Below are 18,489 nucleotides of genomic sequence, written 5' to 3' on the forward strand. Positions count from 1 at the left end.
ATGTGTTCATCAACACTCCCTTTTAAATTGCCACTGAAATAAAAGAATAAAGAAGTGTAAACCCATAGCAACAAAGGGAACAGGATGTGCAAATTCTATAAATATTTAGAAAACAGAGACAGGTAACTGACTTAGCAGACAATGTTGAAACTACAAACTGATAAACTGAAACTAGGGTGATACCAGTAAGATTTGAGTCAATTTGCAACAAAGAACCTAGAAAAGGCTTGAGACTCAGAGGCATGAGTTTCTCAGAACACTGGGATACTAGTTAGAAGTCTATAAAAAGCAGTAAGATCTCCAGCTCAGTTCCCACTCAAGAGAGGAGGCTATTCTCTGGACAAAATCAGCTAAAGACCCATGTTTCTCTACTTTTTTTCATTATTATCCTCCTAAGGAGTTTTAGACATTTCCCTTCTAATCACATCTTCCTCCTCATTGCCCACCCCCCAAAAATTTAATGTCACAAATATACTGTGTATCTGTTTTTATATGTGTATCTATACTTCATACATAAAAAGAGTAAGATTTTGTTGCACCCCTTGGGAGTGCCATCATCCTATAGAGGATGGATGCTCTAGACTGAGGAGGAACACTAGGCTCACGGGAAGTCTGGGTGAGAATACTATCAGAAATGGGGGGAGTAAGTCTGTTTCTTCAATGGGTCTCACTGAATGGCCCAGAGAAAGTATTTACAGATACTAACATATAGGGTTATCTCAATGAAAAAGGTAGCTTATCATTAGTAAGGCCCACTAACAAAATGCAGCTCACAACTACAGCTTGTAATCAGTTTTTTAATGTCTAACTGAATGGACAGCTAAGGATCAACAGCTATATGAGGAAAGCCCACAACAACAACAACAAAAGCTAAAAAAACTTGAGGAAAAAAAGGGAACCTATACCTATAATTAATATTCACGATATAGACATACCTTGTTTTTACTGAGCTTTGCAGATACTATGTTTTTTAACAAATTGAAGTTTTTTGGCAATTCTGTGTCAAGCAAGTCTACAGGCTCCATTTTTCTAACAGCATTTGCTCACTTCATGTGTGTGTCACATTTTGGTAATTCTTGTAATATTTCAAATGTTTTCATTATTATTTTATTTGTTATGGTGATCTGTGACAAGTGATCTTTGATGTTACTATACAACTTGCTGAAGGCTCAGATGATGGTTAGCATTTTTTAGCAATAAAGTATTTTTTAATTAAAGTATGTACAATTTTTTTTAGATATGCTGTTGCACACTTAACAGACTACAGTGCAGTGTAAACATAACTTTTTATATGCACTGGGAAACCAAAAAACTTGTGCAGCTCGCTTTATTGTGATAATCACTTTCTTGCAGTGAAGAACCGAAACTGGAGTATCTCTGAAGTATGCTGGTACTTAAAATTATTATCTTACAAAGACGAAAGAATTAGACTTATTCCCATAACTCCTTAGAGTATTTACATTTTAAGGGGGAGGGGAATTAAAGATTCAAAACAAATGACGTTTGTATGATTATAATAGCTATGAGGGCTGTATTTTGACCAGCCTTTTCAACAACTACAATTGTAAAGAGAAGCACAGTGTGAGTATGAAATGGCAGAGAGCACACGTCACAGGACTATCTCTCCAACAGATCCCCTATTTGCTCTTCAACAAGGAAACAGTCTCAACAGAAATGTCTTCCTAGCAGACAGCCAGGGACCAATATCACCTATTTGGAAAAAGATAAAAGTAAAACGTGGCCCACTATCTCTGAGTCGTTAACCTTTGATGGAGCAAATCAGAGAAAATTAAATGAAAAGGGGGCAAGTAAAACTACCAATGGGGGGGCTTCCCTGGTGGCGCAGTGGTTGAGAATCTGCCTGCCAATGCAGGGGACACGGGTTTGTGCCCCGGTCTGGGAAGATCCCACATGCCGCGGAGCAACTAGCCCCGTGAGCCACAACTACTGAGCCTGCGCGTCTGGAACCTGTGCTCCGTAACAAGAGAGGCCGCGATAGTGAGAGGCCCGCGCACTGCGATGAGGAGTGGCCCCCACTTGCCACAACTAGAGAAAGCCCTCGCACAGAAACGAAGAGCCAACACAGCCATAAATAAATAAATAAATTCTTTAAAAAAAAAACAAAACCTACCAATGGGTATAAATAATTATTATTATAAAGCAATAATTTAAGACAGAATACCCTTTCCCTCTACCACATTTATTTTCACAAATACGACTGATGTAAGTTTAATTAAATTCAGAGTATTAAAATGCAACTAGATTAGTACAACGTATTATATAAGGTCACTTAAAAACACCCACAGATGAGATCCAAGTAGGCATACAAAGTCTAAATGAACAAAATGAACTTTGACAGGATGTTACTGACAAAAGGGAATATTTAAAACTCTTTGAAGTTTAAGATACAATTTAAGAATCAATACCAGCAAGTATGGTCCTTTGGCAGCCCAATCTCTTGAATTTCCTGAACCATATTTCTTCCCTGCTAAAATAATCAGTGGGATACCTTCCTTCTGGTACAGCTCTGCAGCCTCAAATACATCTAGCTGTAGATTAAAACAAACATAAGAAATTTTAATACAAATTTTCATCTAGTTAGCAACTGCCTAAATACTCTGTATACATCCTTACCGTTTGTCCTGATGGAAAATGAACTGTTTTTGGAGCTGGTTTTCCAATGAACTTATTAAAAAGCTTGATATTTGCGAAAGTGCCTCTTGTCATCACAGCATCATTACCTCTTCGGGCTCCATAAGAGTTGAATTCACGAGGGGTAAGGCTGCAACAAAGTTATGAAAGTTAGTTTTTATTTTAGATGGAAAATAATCACATTATTAAATTGTAAAACTTACTCATAAACACTTTTTTATTATGGAAAATTTCAAGCATGCACAAAAGTAGAGAAAACAGAACAGTGAATGCCCAGGAGCCTATCACTACTCTACAATAATCAATTCATGGAATCTGTTTCTTCTCTTATCATCCTCCATTAGACTGTTTTGAAGAAAACTCAGATATCATATTTTAACTGTATACATTTCAGTATGTTTCTCTAAAAGATACGGACTTAAAAATACTACCTTGTTACAAACAAAACCCTCCGAACTTCTTAATACCAGCTAGCCAGTCAATATTCAAATGTCCCTGGTTTTCCTATTACTTTTTTAGTTGTTGGTTTGCTCCAATCAGATCCAAATATGGTTTATAAATTCATCCAGTTGATCTCAAGTCTTTTCTAATCTATATGTTCCCTCTCCTTTTTTGTCTCCTCTTATACTTTATCTAAAGAAATTAGGTCATTTGTAGTGTAGTTTCCTATATCTAGACCGTGCTGACTGCATCTCCACAGTATCATTTCATATGTTGTTCTCCCTCCTGTATTTCTTGTTAACCAGATGTCAAATCTAGTGACTTGACAAGATTTGGGTTTTTAATTTTTGCAACAATGCTGCATAGGTCTTACTTCCATCAGGAGCACATGATACCCAGTTTTCTCTTTCTGGAATGCTACCAGTGATTGATCATCATTGTCTAGACTGCATTAGGGACTGCAAAATGATGATACTCTATTTCTCTTATTCCTTCTTCATTTTTTAGCTGGAAAACTTCTATGAAGACAAACTTTATTGATGCTCAACATGTCCCATCTTTGAGCAGTGACAGATTCAAGTTGGCTCCTGAGACCTTTTGACAGAAAGGCTGGAAGTTAATTTAGTTTGATGGGAATTAAAACACTCTTTGGTAGTCTCTATGGCTCTTTTGCTTTTGGTATAAGACATCTAGAATCATCTTGTATATTTTCCAGGGCCAAACCTGGAATCAACCATTTCTCTAAGACGAAATGGTTGCTTGTCCTAAGACTTGGTATTTAGACACCATTATCTGTGTGCTATGGATATTCATTGCTACTGGATTGGTTACTATATAAATGACCTTTTAGGGACATGAGAAAACTGAGCATAAGCATCTCAAGAATCAATAACCAACTTCCATCAGTCTCTAATTTGGTCTTTTACGTAAAGACAACAAATATTCTTCTAATTTAAACATCTTATCTCAGGATGTACATTTAAACACTGTACTTCAGGATGGAGATGGAGAGGGTTTTGAGTGTCTTTAAAAATAAAATTTTTAACTGACGAAAACTACGGTATTAACTGTGCTAAGAAATCCATATCAGCAATTACAATAAATATAAAAATTGTGTATTTGAGAGAAGTGGTGGCTTTTTCTTTGGGGGGGGGGTTGGAATCTTTGTCACAATTACGACCAAGATGGAAATCACCTTTTAAAAAATATTTGGGAGAAATAAAACCTATTTTATTTCTCACCACTATGAACAAAAGCCGTGTGTAAAACAAACTGATTTATCTTCATCAAATTATACCAAATGGAGTTGCTATTAGCAATTTCTACCAAAAAGTGTTTTAATTCCCACCAAACTACAATTAACTAGAAAATAAATTCAAACACAGATTTCACAATAGCACTAATGAGATTATAGTAAGAGCTATGCAGTATTACATGTCAAACCAAGCTATGTAGCACTGATTTTTATAAGATATTTCAATGAAAAGTCTTATCATTTGCATAGTTCAAGAATCAAAAAGCTAATCAGGCAGCAATACCACAAATTCTACCTTTAGCAAAATTTTGTCTCTGGTGTCAAAACAGTTCTTTGATAACCGAGCAACTCTACGTTATTAATCACACATAAATGAAACAAAATCTTTCTAGTTTTGGATTTATATATCCTATGTAAATGATCTCCTTTACATTCACATTTATTATTCTTGTGAAATAAGCAGAAATTCATTGTCTTTTGATTTGATACAGATCAAGCCTAGCCTCACACATGTACATTTTATAGCCCAAAATACACACATTTAAATTGTGCAGTCCAACACTGGAAGATGGTTAGAACCATCAGGCTTTATTTGGTAGGTCAAACCAATCTGACTTTTCAACAAAGTAGCACTGAAAAAGAAAACTCCTGTTTCCAATTAGTTGTTTATTTAATGGACAAGGGCTCAATTTAAAATAGCAATTTCAATTTCTAAAGTTACAAGCAAAAGCAGGTACAACAGGTATCCCAGTTTTTGCTTAGGTCAAATACATAGACAGTCAGGCACCCATGATAGCATGTAATTTACTGGATAAAGGAACATGACCAGTAAAAGCCTCTTGATTAATGAGAAAGATAAAACAAAAACAGTCTATAACCATGTACACATACCCTCTGTTTGTCAAATACTTAGCAGCAGGACTACTCCTAGCAATGCTTCCAGCAGGTGATATATGATCTGTCGTGACAGAGTCGCCCAGGTATAATAAGACATGGGCATTTTCAATAGGCTGGACTGCAACTGGCTCTTTGGTCTAAAAGGTAAAACATGTTGAAGGCATTTAACTCTTCATGAGGTTGTTTAAACTTCAAACAATTTTTAAAATATCACATAGTAAAAAAGTACTTACAAGCTTATCAAAAAATGAAGGACATCTGATATAAGTAGACTTTAAATCCCATGGAAACAAAACTGAATCTGGTACTTCTAAAGAATTCCACCGTTTATTCCCCATCTGTGAATATGGTTTTGGTTGATAAACCAAAAGAAAGATAAAATGGAGTCAGAAAAAGAGGTTTATGAAAATGAGGAAATTAACATAGTACTTAGGTTAGAATTAAAAAAAGAAAATAGGCCTCATGCATTTGGAAAGAAAGCTAAGATACTGCATTCTATAAAATTATGACATTTTTGGACTGAATTGATAAAATTTGCTCATCGAATTCCAATATACCAGATTTTCAGGAATGCCCTAAGAGTTAAGTTTCAATACAAACTGAATGTGAAAGACTTTACAGAACCCCAGAAAAGCTAAAGAATTTAGAAAGATCTAAACATGTTGCTTAACTTAAACAAAACATTAAGTGTGTTTTGGGGTATACTTTTAATATTTAAGGATATTATCATGGAATAAACCTTTTTTTTTCCCCAACATATTTGTCCTACATCACTGTATTATTAGTCCTGCCTTCAAACTATGTTCAAGGGCCTCCCTGGTGGCGCAGTGGTTGAGAGTCCGCCTGCCGATGCAGGGGATACGGGTTCGTGCCCCGGTCTGGGAGGATCCCATATGCCGCGGAGCAGCTGGGCCCGTGAGCCATGGCCGCTGGGCCTGCGCATCCGGAGCCTGTGCTCCGCAACGGGAGAGGCCACAACAGTGAGAGGCCCGCATACCGCAAAAAGAAAAAAAAAAAAAAAAACTATGTTCAAAATCTCACCATTACTCACCACCTCCACTGCTACCCCAAATGTTCCATGCTATTACCATTTTTCACTTTGGACTACTACATACAATAGGTCCTCCTGACTCTATCCTTCTTACTATCCAATCCTCTTGCCCCAATATAGTTTCAATTCAAAGACAGTGCAATCTTTTTGACTATGACACTCCTGTTCCACACCTTCCAATGGCTCCCCATCTCACTTCAGAGTAAAAGATTAAATTTTAATAATGGCCTAAAATTCCCTATGTAATCTGGACATCATTACCTACCACCATCCTTCTTACTTCCTATGTTCTAGTCACACTGCCTTGATTACGGTTCCCTCCTTAAGGCTTTACACTGGTCCCTCTACCTGGTAAGCCCTGTTCTTTGCTCAGATATATGACTAACTTGTTCACCTCCTTCAAAACTTTGCTCAAATACCATGTTTTCAACTATCCTATATAAAACTGCAATCTACTCCACAAATTTTACACAATTGGTTCTCTTTACCCTGTTCTGTAATTTTCTACAGCACTCATTACTTTTTAACATATTGTATAATTTACCTAATTATTCTGTCTACCGTTTACTATCTGCCTCTCCCCTTGAGAACTTTGTGTTTTCTTCACTGATATATTCCAAACAGCTAGAAGAGTGCCTGGCACATACTAGGGGCTCAATAAATATTTGTTAAGTGAATAACTATCATTTTTGCTCTCATATTTATATTCTAAGTTCTTTTTAAAAAGTGTGAATGTATGTATTAGCTTCTAGATACACAAAACATCTCTGGAACAATGCTTAAGAAACTGACATAACTGGTTGCCTTTGAGGAGATAAAGTAGATGGCTAAGGAATGGGTGGGAGGGAGATTTCAATGTCTGCTCTTGTTTCTTTTGAACTTTGAACCATTGGAATGGTAACAACAAACAAGGGGAGGTTCTATGAAGTGTGTTCAGGATGCCAAATATAAATGTTTGCTATACATTTCTAATGAGTAAATAAATCAATTCTGATACTCTTAATTAGAAACTAGAGATTCCAGATACAAAATGTCACTCACTGTGTATTCAAAATAATGTAATTTTAATTTTGATTCCATTCAGAAAGATACATGAAATAAAGAAACACTGCCACTTTATTAAACCTTTTAAGAAACAAATGAGAGTCTTACCTCTGTCTTCTCTTTTAATGCTTTAAACATGGATAATACAACATGTTCTTCCTCTATCTGATGAACTTCTTCTCGACTAGGCCAAATATCATGTAGGTAAATATTCCTGCCAGTAGGGTCAGTACCTGGTTAAAAATTTTTCATATGAAATTTAGTATAAAAAGTAACTCCCTCAAAATGTTCACATCTTTTCAAAGACACATCATAGAAACCAAGTATATTATTCAACAAGAGTGCTTCAGATGTAAGCATCTGAAAGAACTAATTACTTGCACATTATATATTCTTCATATGAATCAAAAATTAGTAATGCATCATGATAAGATTTTCTGAAGTAATTCAATAAATGAACAGTCTAGGAAACATTTCAAAAGTACAACTTTTGGGGAAAAAAAGTGTGCGCAGGTATATATGTATACATATAAAGGAAAAGATACCTAAAGGCTCTGTCTGGAAATCTATATTCACTGTGCCTGCTATGGCATAAGCTACCACTAAGGGTGGAGAAGCAAGATAATTGGCACGAACACAATCACAAAGACGACCTTCAAAATTTTTATTTCCAGATAAAACTCCACAAGTAACCAAATCACCCTGAAAAAACAAAAAACACAAATGAATATATTCAATTCAAGAGATGGTACAAATGTGGATAATCACATATAAGAAATCTCAAATATTACACTTCTGAGGGCATGATAACCAAAAGCATTATTTCCAATTATTAGGTACAGAACTATCAGTACTGTAAATAAACTAAAATAATTCCTTACACTATTAAGGAATTAGTTCAGGGTTCTAAAAATGACTTCAAAGAATCATTTTATGATTGATAGGTTACTCTTTCCAAGAGATGCAAGGACTACAGAAGTATAAATACATTAATATATATTTTTGATAATAGTGAAATACAGTTAGGAAAAACCATTTGGATGTCTTACTGATCCACACAGTTTACCTGTTTTACTGCATTTAAAACTGCTTCTGATAAGGGTGCTGTATTTCCCACACATGTTGAACATCCATAGCCAACTATTTCAAATCTGCATTTCAAAAAATAAATGTGATTGGACAGAAAATCACAACATTTGTAAAGAAAGGACAAGTCTTATCTTTCATTTCCATCACTGTAGTAAGATTGCTGAAGAGAATATTCACAACACACGAACCTTCATCAACATGTTCATTTCACAGCTTTTGAGCAATCAAGTCTGACCCTCAGGCATGCTATCTGTACTGAAGGCAAACCTCTGAAGAGCCCTGATACTTAGGACACTCCCTAGTTAAATTTGGTTAACTAAGTCTGACACAAAACTTATCACACTATGCAAGAAAATTCTTCAGATACTACTCGCTAGGAATATAACATGACCATTCAAAAAAATAGATACTATACTTTCCTCCAAAGGGGTTTAAACTGTCAAATATCAAGAGGACCTGGCTGCAACAATCCGACCAAAGGCCCCCAAAGAGGCACTGTAATTGGGTACTCTGATAGGAGTAATCTTTTAATTCTCAACCAACTAAACCCAAGAAAAGCTCCTGACAAAAACTCCAAGATGATATAACTTAAAAATTACAGGTATAATCCTCAAAATTACTTTCAGCTGCTCTTCTAAACAAAGAAAAAAACCTAAAACTTGGCAGGCAGTTTTGCAAAAGAATTGATTTACATAAGACACTATGTTCCAAAGTACACAGTGGAAACACAGCTAGCATCAATTATTCTTTTTAGTACAGAAAAAACATGTTATTTTCTCCAAAGTTCAGGGACAACCTAACCTATGCTTAATGGATACAATAATCTCACAAAATTAAGATAATTTACTCAGTTAATAATGCAACCTATAAGATCTCACTCTGTTCTGAAAACTGATGATCTACATGACTCATGCAAATTATGTAGTACTTGGTACCATCCCTTACCTGTCTGTCACTGTTACTTGGTTTTACTTGTTTGTCTTGTGTTTCCATCTTTAAATTAGAGATCACATCTCCTACTTCTTTGTAGCCAACACAATGCCTTGCTGCTCATTGAATATGCCTAGTAAATGTCTGCTGAGTGATACGGCCTCAAAGATTTTGTGGTAATGGCAAGGCAACGAGTACAACTAAAGAGTTTTTTTCTATCTTCTTTTTGTATATGAAAGGTCCTAACAAGTAGTTTCAATCACTGCTGAATACCAATGTCAATATAAAGAGTGGTAACCATCACTTACCCGAGCTTACTAAGATACGGTAATACTCCACTTGAACTGAGGTAATGTGTAACCATCCCACTGCCTGGAGATAAACTTGTTCTTATATAAGGTTTAACATGCAGACCAGCTTCAACAGCTTTTTTAGCCAAAAGACCTGCAATAGTAAATAAACAATAATTTATCATGGCAATGTTTCTCTCCCTCTTTCCCTCATATTAAAGTAGGAAGTAAGAAAGGGTTATGGTTTATTTTACAGGTCACCTCCAACACAGGTTAGGGTAAAAGTCTAATATTCACACATTTACTGTCATTATTTTGTTCACTTTATTCTATTGATTTGTTTCATTTAAAACAAATAAAAAATTGTGGTAGATATACTAGCTTTTACATTATAAATTATTAATATACAATCTGATATGGCATCATGCACACAAATGGAAAAGGATATATAACAACATCATGTACACATATAATACATATCATTAAATGAACCATTTTAAATGCTATAATCGTAATGAACTAATAGCAATTTAACATTTATTATACTTGATTTTATACGATTAATGAATTGTTCCACGTACATACAATTGATTTCATTTATATTCCTTGTCAATCATCTTTTACTTCCTTTGTGTCTCAACTGAATCTAGTACACTGCTATGGTAAATGTCTAGTAGCTCAAGAGATCTGCTAATTAACTATACTTCTAAATTGACAGATAAAACAGATACAACCTAAAACTCATAGATCCATGTTATAATTTTAAAAATTCACCTTCTTTGTAATAAAAACAAAATTAATAACATAAATCAAACTTAGGCTCCTTAAAACCTAATTAAAAACTCAGGTTCTCAAGATCAAACACAGGCATCAATACTCATGCATAATCTAAGAAACAGAATGTGAATATAACAGAAAATGTATGGCTATAAACCGCAACCTACCTGCAGCAAGCATGACAGATGGATTGCAATTATTGGTACAACTGATAACGGCAGCAATGACCACAGATCCATGAGACAGCTTATATTCACTTCCTTCATAATGAATAGAGACGATATCATTTTGCTTTTCAGCTGCAATTTGGAAGCCTTTAAATCCAACCTATACAAATTTGCACATAAATATAAATATTCTGGATATGTATAGAAAAAAAGACTGGTAGAAAATATGGCAGATCCTTGACATTTGGTAAGTTCTGACTATTTGTGAGTGATGCTGAAGGTCCATGACATTCAGTAGTTATAATTCAGCTGAAGCATCAATTTGAATAATCGTGACAGGAGTCTGGTAGTGTTCCTAAGCTTTTACCTACTGAGTGCAGCCAACTACTCATGATCCAGATCTTATTTGGCTTTGCTGTTCTTTATTCATTCCTACTTAAGAGTAATTCTCAGGAGATGGTACAAACTTTTTCTGTTAAAAATGGCCTTGAAGATTTGCTTCAAAATGATCCTGTGTGTCTTTATGTATGTAGAACAGATGAAGCAAGATGGGTTATGAGTTGGTAATTGTTGAAGTGAGGGACACCGGAATTCATTACACTATCTTATTCCTGTAGAAGTTTGACATTTTCCTCAAAAAAAAGAAAAAAGAAATTATAAAAAGAAAGGCTCTGAAAAGAAAGCCAGCTACTAGTTCTCAGAATAGAAAAAGTGACAAGATTGAAGCCATGATTCTCAAGACGGGAAGTACAAACCCTGAAAGTCAAAGAGGTCTCTTGGTATTTAGTTAATTTACCAGACTTTAAGAGAGTAATCACAACAGTGTAGTGGTTTTGTCCTAGTCTGAGAAATCGCAAAAGTCTAGAGCAGTGCTGCCCAACTGAATTTTCTGTGATGACATAAATATTCAATAGTTATGCTGTCCAATACAAGAGCCATAGCCACATGTACCTATTTAACTTGAAATGAGGCTATCATGACTAAGAAACTCAATTTTTAACTTTAAATTTTTATTTAAAAATACCCAATCAACCTCTGGTCCTCACAGTGGATCTGGGAACAAGCTCATGAAATGTCTGACTTGCACTCTGGACAGAGGCAAAGGAGGGGGCTGCTGGTGTGCGCCAATAACATATAAAAATACAGCAGTTGATTGAGTTCATGGGTCATCTTGCTAGTTCTTCACTACTTACTTAGCACAAAGTGTATTGACAAATAAGGCAATCTACCTTTTCATTTAAGCAAGCTTGGAAATCACTTTTCATATCTGTCAAAGCAACTCTATCCTGAGGTCTTTTTGGACCACTGACAGATGGAACTATTGAATTCAGATTAATCTGGATCACCTAGGAAATGAGAGAAAAGAGGGAGAAAAGTAATTAGAATTTGTAAGTACAGATTCCAACTTGAGTACTACTTTCTGATGCAGAATGAATATGCTCACATTTGTTTTAATGCAATTTGTTTTAAAGGTGATATACACTCCCAAGAAATATTTTAAAACAACTCCATTTAATTTATGAAACGTAATATATAAAAATTTGCTAAAAGACCAGCAGACCAGTATGCAAACTAGCACAACACCAACCATACAGTCTATATAAAATTCTTTTCCCCCCAAATGGTTTTTTCTCACAAACACTGTCTTCACACATGCCTGATGATAAAGTAGATGCCTGTGCCAGCTAAGTTTATTGCTTCTGAGCTCCAAATTCATCCTTCTTTGCCTGCTCTGTGATAACATAGGTGGGCTTAGTAAACATTTCTCCTTTCTCAGCTTGTACGATGTTATGTCTGGTCAATAGAGGGTGCTTGGGGGACGCAGCAGCAAAGGGTTTTTCTACTCCTGGTTCTACTTTAGCTAGCCAGGCCCCTGCAGACCATGTTTTTATTCCTTGGTTTAAAAGAAATCATATTTTATAAAAATTCCACCTCCCAGCTAGGTTTCTATTAATTTCTTCTGGTATTTCTACCATTTCCCTATGTACATTTTATTTGGGTATAATCAATTCAAACAAATTTTTCTTCACTATGACTTTCATCATTATTTAACAGCCCTGTTTATTCTGGTTGAGCACAACTGAAACACCTGCTTTTCTTACACTTTTATTTCATGGATCCAGGTGATCCTAGTCTGTGTCTAAGTATGTATGAGTTTCTCTTGAAATCAACATCCTGGTGAACTTTAGTTTTATTTCTTATCATCTATCTGGTCAGGTTTTTAATAGGCACATTTATTCCATTTCATTATACCACCAAAATGTTTCCATTTAATTGTTCTTATTCTTTCCCTTTTTAAAAAAAACGTGGACAGAGCACTAGATTTGATAAATGGTACTGAGAGGGACCAGAAAATAATCAGAGAAGTTAAAAGATTTGCCCAGAACATCACAAAAATTCAATTCCTATGGGTTCTATATGGCACTCAATATACTATATGTATTCACTTATTCACCTAACGTGTTACTGAACATCCACTATGTGCCATGCACTCTTCTAGGAGCTGGGGACAGAGTGCCAAACAAAGCAGGTGAAGTTCCTGTCCTCATGGAGCCTACTTGTATTCATTCTAGTGAGGGAAAGACAGGCAAATAATTATACAAATTGATAGGTATCAGGCAGGGACACAAGCTATGAAGAAAAATAAAGCTGGGTGAGAAAATGGATTTCCCAAGAAAAAAGAGCTTAACAGTTAACCATACAAATGATAACACCAAGTTGATTTAGATCCCTGACACACTTCTAGAAAGTGAATTTTATTACAACTTTCCTGAAAGTGAATTCTACCTACTTCAATATAAATTTCCAAAAGATAAGAAATACTTGCTTAGACTGTAAAAATATCTGTAACATTTAAGATCACATAACTGTATATCCCCTTCATAACGGTGGATTTTTTACAAAGTATAGACATTAACCAGGTGCAGACATCATCAAAATTGATATTTGGGGAGTAGATTATAGTATTCTTATCCTAAAATAGAAAAAAATTAGACTGATAAATTGAGTCAATTTTATATTTTAAGTACTAAAAATTGAGACTTGACAAAATGTCACAAAATTTACTGTAATATAAATCTATGTAAAATTAATGAATAAAATCAGAGTTGGGTCACAAATAACATTAACTTGTTAAATAATAACAGCTATCATTTACTGAGGACTTACTATGTGCTTGAAACTGTCATAATGAATTTGTACTTAACCTCTTAAGAATCCTATGAGGTAGATATTATCTTCATATTTCAGAGATGAGGAAACTGAGGCAAAAAGGTTAAAAAAGTGCCCAGGTTGTATAGCTGGTAAGTCTTAGAGCTGGGATTCAAACCCAGGTGGTCAGGCTCCAGAATTTACAGTCTTAACTACTATTAGGTGGGTTATTGTGTATATACCTGGGAATACTCAGGTTCTCTTGAATTATCCTGGTCATTTCGAAACAATTTCACAGCTTTAAGGTATGTTTCCACTGACTTGAGTTTGGCTTTGTCAAAACCTAAAAAGATGATTAACAACAATAAAAATCCTTTCAGAAATTTTTAAATCTTTGGAGGTAACGATGCCGAATTTCAGTGATGAGCAAGAAACAAATATTACTTATTACTAAGCACTCAGAAAAGATTTCTTTACAAATTGATATTATTCTCAATAGTAAAAATTTTACCCTTCATGAAAACTCTTTATAAAATACATACCATAACCCCCCCTTTTAAAAGTTACTCAATCACAGACAACATCAGAAATACTGAGCCAGTTATATAAAACTCACAAAAATATTGTTTGCAAGAGAAAAACCAATAACAAAATTCAACATAATAAATCACTAGCCACCATGAACGATGAAATTCATTACTTTCCCTAAACAATAAGCAACATTAATATAATAGTCAAAATGAAAGAATAAAGTAAATGAAAGTTAAGAATAGTTTTACAGAGCAGGATAGAGATGTAACAAGATCTTCCAGAAATTAAAAGAACTTAGATGTTAACAATAAAGTTTCCAATTAAACATGCTGGTAGTTATCTGTTAGCTTGATGAGAAGTAAGTAATTGTGGCAGATTATATTTGCGAATGATTGCCACAACAACATCTATCCTAAGTTATATGTTCTCTTACAATGTGACATTGACATTCATCCATCAAGAGGTAGAATCTACGTTCATTCCCCTTAAACCTGAGCAATGTAATTTCTAGCTGGCTAGCTGGCTAACTGGCATGTACCTTCTCTCTCCCCAACCCCCCACACCCCTGCTCTCTCAGGTTACCAACCCTTGAAAAGCCACCATGTGAGAAAGCCCAGATTATATATTCAGAAACCACAAATAGGTGTTCTGGCTGACAGTCCCAGCTGAGTTCCCAGCTGATGGCCAGCATTCACTGCCAGACATTCAAGTGAACAAACCTTCAGGATTCCTGGCCCTAGCTTTTAAGTCTTGCAGTTGAGGCTCCAGACATCATGAAGCAGAGACAATCTGTACCTGTATGAATTACTGACCCACTGAAACTATGCAGCAATAAATGACTGTTGCTGTTTTAAGCCACTAAGTTTTAGGACAATTTGTTGCACAGTGACACATCATTATGACATTAACTCATATCAATATGTAAGGAATAAGGCATTTCTCTCTTGAACATTCTACCACCCAAAATCCAGTTTAGAGAAAACTCTGTATTCTATGAGGACCATTCCTTCCAAGGTTCCAAAGGACCAGTCATCCATTTTGCCATTTGACTTATCATAATCTGCCCCCAAACTGAAGAATACTAGAATGTATCTCCCCAATATACTTATGATGAGATTAGTAGTTCGGTAATGATCTCTTAAAAAAAGAAGTGGATCAAATAAAGAGACCCTGCTTTTTAAAGAATAGGGGCCTTATAAAACCAACACATTCTGGTTTTGCAAGTATTTTCTATATTAGTCAACAGAAGAGAGGTCAAAGTTCCTAGTTAATCAGGCTACAATAAGAATTTGGAAGCTGTGACCCTATGCTGCTTTTCACAAAATTATGCGCTTATTCTTTAAATAGAGCACTGGTTCCCAAACTCTGTCTCGTGGCTCCTCTCTTCCTGGATGAAGAAGAGAACAGCTGTGAATGTGCGCAAGCCTGACTTCCATTAAATTGCAACCTCTGATCACTAACAGGGTGGAGGTATCCATTATTAATTATTGGGAAAACGTGAGGCAAAGATCAGCAGTTTGAATAACTCCTCTAAACTGCTGTAAATGGGTCGCAGTGGACTAGGTTTGAGGACACAACACTCTTTAAACACATCTGATGCAGTTTATTTCAAAGCTGCTGTTTTAAAATAAGACAATTTCATGAACATTAAATAACATGTACACGGTAGTAATTTATTATACAATATTTCAGATAGACACATTGGAAATGTAACACATTTATCCTAGTGATCTTATATCGTCTTACCTGTATGTTCTAAATGTTTTAATGTCACATTGTCAACAGGGAAAAAGCTGAGGATAGCACCATATTCTGGACACATGTTTGCTATTGTAGTTCGATCTACTATAGATAACTGTGAAACTCCACTTCCAAAAAACTCAACAAACTTTCCAGCCACTCCTACTTGCCTGAGGTGCTATATAAAGAGATACACAGAAACGCACACAAAATTAGCATGGATTTTCTGAAAACTATAAAATCTAATTTTTAATCAATTACTACTGACAGTGAAAGAGGTCCTCTGTTATTTTTATGAAACATCAACTCATTCTGGTTTTCTAGGTATTTTAAGGTAAATAGTCAATAGAAGAGTGGTCAAATGTTACTATTAGGGTAGAAAAGGGCTTGAAAGTTCAAAATGGCTAAGATTCCCGTTTTAATGTCTGAAATCAGCGTATACCTTAGACTCTATGGTGTGTCTGTTAGCTGGCAGTCTTCTTTCTTTCTTAGCAGCACATAAAACAGTGGTGCTTCTAACCAATGATGGCATCTTAGATTTAGTGAAATACTAATATATTGATGAAACTGTGTATTTAAATTCAAAAAATTATATACTGCTATAAAAATTCTTTGAATGCCAACTACTGATCCAAATATTTACAGCATCACTAATTATAGGTAAAATTTTTTTTTAAAGATTTTTTGTTTTTGATGGGGACCATTTTTAAAGTCTTTACTGAATTTGCTACAATACTGCTTCTGTTTTATGTTTTTGTTTTTTTTGGCCACGATGCATGTGGGATCTTAGCTCCCTGACCAGGGATCGAACCCGCACCCCCTGCACTAGAAGGCGAAGTCTTAACCACTGGACCACCAGGGAAGTCCCCCTAGGTAAATTTCATTTTGATAGGATTTAACATGTGGCCTCAAACTTAATTCCTTCTAAAATCATTTTTCTTATTACTAATTTTTAAGTAACCAAAAACAGCTACCCACCTTCTCTCAATTGTAAAATGCTGTCAGAATGGTATAGAGGGACTGCTCAGCACAGTGACGAAGTAAGAAACAACATTCAACCTATGAATAATATTAAGCTCTAACATTTTATAAGTGCTAAGGATCACTTAATCCAAACGTTTTATAGATGCAGAAACTCAACCCTAAAAGAAACATGTTTCCTAATTTTCACTGTTTTATTTCTGAGGATAAGAGCCATATAGATTAGATACAGCAAGCCAAATGCCGCTTTCCCCAAATTAATGAGGTACCACAATATACATTTTGAAAAACAACATATGATTAATCCTACAAAGATCATGAATAGAACACGACCTCAAATATGGGACAAAATAATAAAAAAGATACACCTACATAATAAATTTAATTTTTGCATCAATAAGCCAAAATGTCAAAAGTATACATAGAACATTGTTAAGAAAAAATATAGCTGGAGGAATCTAAAAAGCACCATTAATTTTCAGGATGTGTGAAGGAAAAGAATTGATTTTTCTAAAATTATAATGGGATATTCCTTTTCCTTTAGGAATAATCCTTCAATTCTCTATTTAACTTCTTGATCTTTTGGTACCACACACTGAATCAATCATTTCTGCAAGATGTCAATTTTTTTCTAATTAGGGAAGAGGGATCAATACTAAATGGTGAGGGAGGCGATACCATTTACTTTCCCTGCAGAGTATTCTGAAAGCCTTCAGACCAGTAATCTAACCGAAAATGCTGAGACGCTGGGATCCAAATTGGAATTATTTGTGGAACATTTCCCAGGTTCATTCATTTAATGAAATGTGACTTAATCATTATAATAAAGTTAGTGAAAACTAGAAATTTAGGATGGAGAGTTACAAATTATTGTCTTCAGGAAACCCTACAGTACATATATTAAACGCATGCAGCCAATATTTTAAAAATTCAGAGAAAAAATTTCTATATAATACTTTTATCATTTCTTTTTATTTTTAATTGAAGTATAGTGGATTTACAATGTTGTGTTAGTTTCAGGTGTACAGCAGAGTGACTTTTTTTTTTAAATGTTAAAATAGCCAATAGAAAAATTTGACACTACCACATTTTTACAGCCTATATTTTTTAAAGTACTATCTAATACAGTAATAGTTTTCAGGGGACAAATGATTCAAATAAGTATTAAAGGAGATGCAATTAGACATTTCCTAAATACGATTTTTTTTTTTTTTTTTTAAATCCACGAAGGCAACAAACATTCACTGAGGCAATAAGGCATAATGGTTAAGAGCGTGGACTTAAGAACCTGACTGCCTGGGTGGGAAACCTTGTTCTACACTGACCATTCAGCCCTATGACCCTCTGGTTAAGTCATTAAACCTTACTGTGTCTCAGTTTTCACAGAATTAAAATAAGGATGGTAATAGTAACAATCTCATAGGCTTGTAACGAAGAATAAGTGAGTTAACATGTCAAGCGAACAACGACACAACAAATTGTTTTGTACTTACT

The 18,489-nt window shown here is 34.9% G+C and overlaps 1 protein-coding gene across 1 annotated transcript in view; it reads right to left on the bottom strand.

Annotated features, from left to right (window-relative positions):
* IREB2 (iron responsive element binding protein 2) overlaps window positions 1–18,489 on the bottom strand; it is a 50,633-nt gene that overhangs the window by 4,360 nt on the left and 27,784 nt on the right. The window contains exons 9-20 of the mRNA XM_082617887.1: window positions 16,021–16,192; window positions 13,986–14,086; window positions 11,823–11,939; window positions 10,594–10,753; window positions 9,668–9,803; window positions 8,407–8,491; window positions 7,886–8,042; window positions 7,449–7,573; window positions 5,479–5,583; window positions 5,240–5,382; window positions 2,635–2,782; window positions 2,427–2,549 (exon numbers count right to left, since the gene is read on the bottom strand). Of these exons, the coding sequence (XP_082474013.1) occupies window positions 2,427–2,549; window positions 2,635–2,782; window positions 5,240–5,382; window positions 5,479–5,583; window positions 7,449–7,573; window positions 7,886–8,042; window positions 8,407–8,491; window positions 9,668–9,803; window positions 10,594–10,753; window positions 11,823–11,939; window positions 13,986–14,086; window positions 16,021–16,192 (1,572 nt within the window). The remainder of the gene's footprint in view (window positions 1–2,426; window positions 2,550–2,634; window positions 2,783–5,239; window positions 5,383–5,478; window positions 5,584–7,448; window positions 7,574–7,885; window positions 8,043–8,406; window positions 8,492–9,667; window positions 9,804–10,593; window positions 10,754–11,822; window positions 11,940–13,985; window positions 14,087–16,020; window positions 16,193–18,489) is intronic.

This window comes from Mesoplodon mirus (assembly GCF_964341445.2).
Source record: "Mesoplodon mirus genome assembly, chromosome: 4".
Lineage (NCBI taxonomy): Eukaryota > Metazoa > Chordata > Mammalia > Artiodactyla > Ziphiidae > Mesoplodon > Mesoplodon mirus.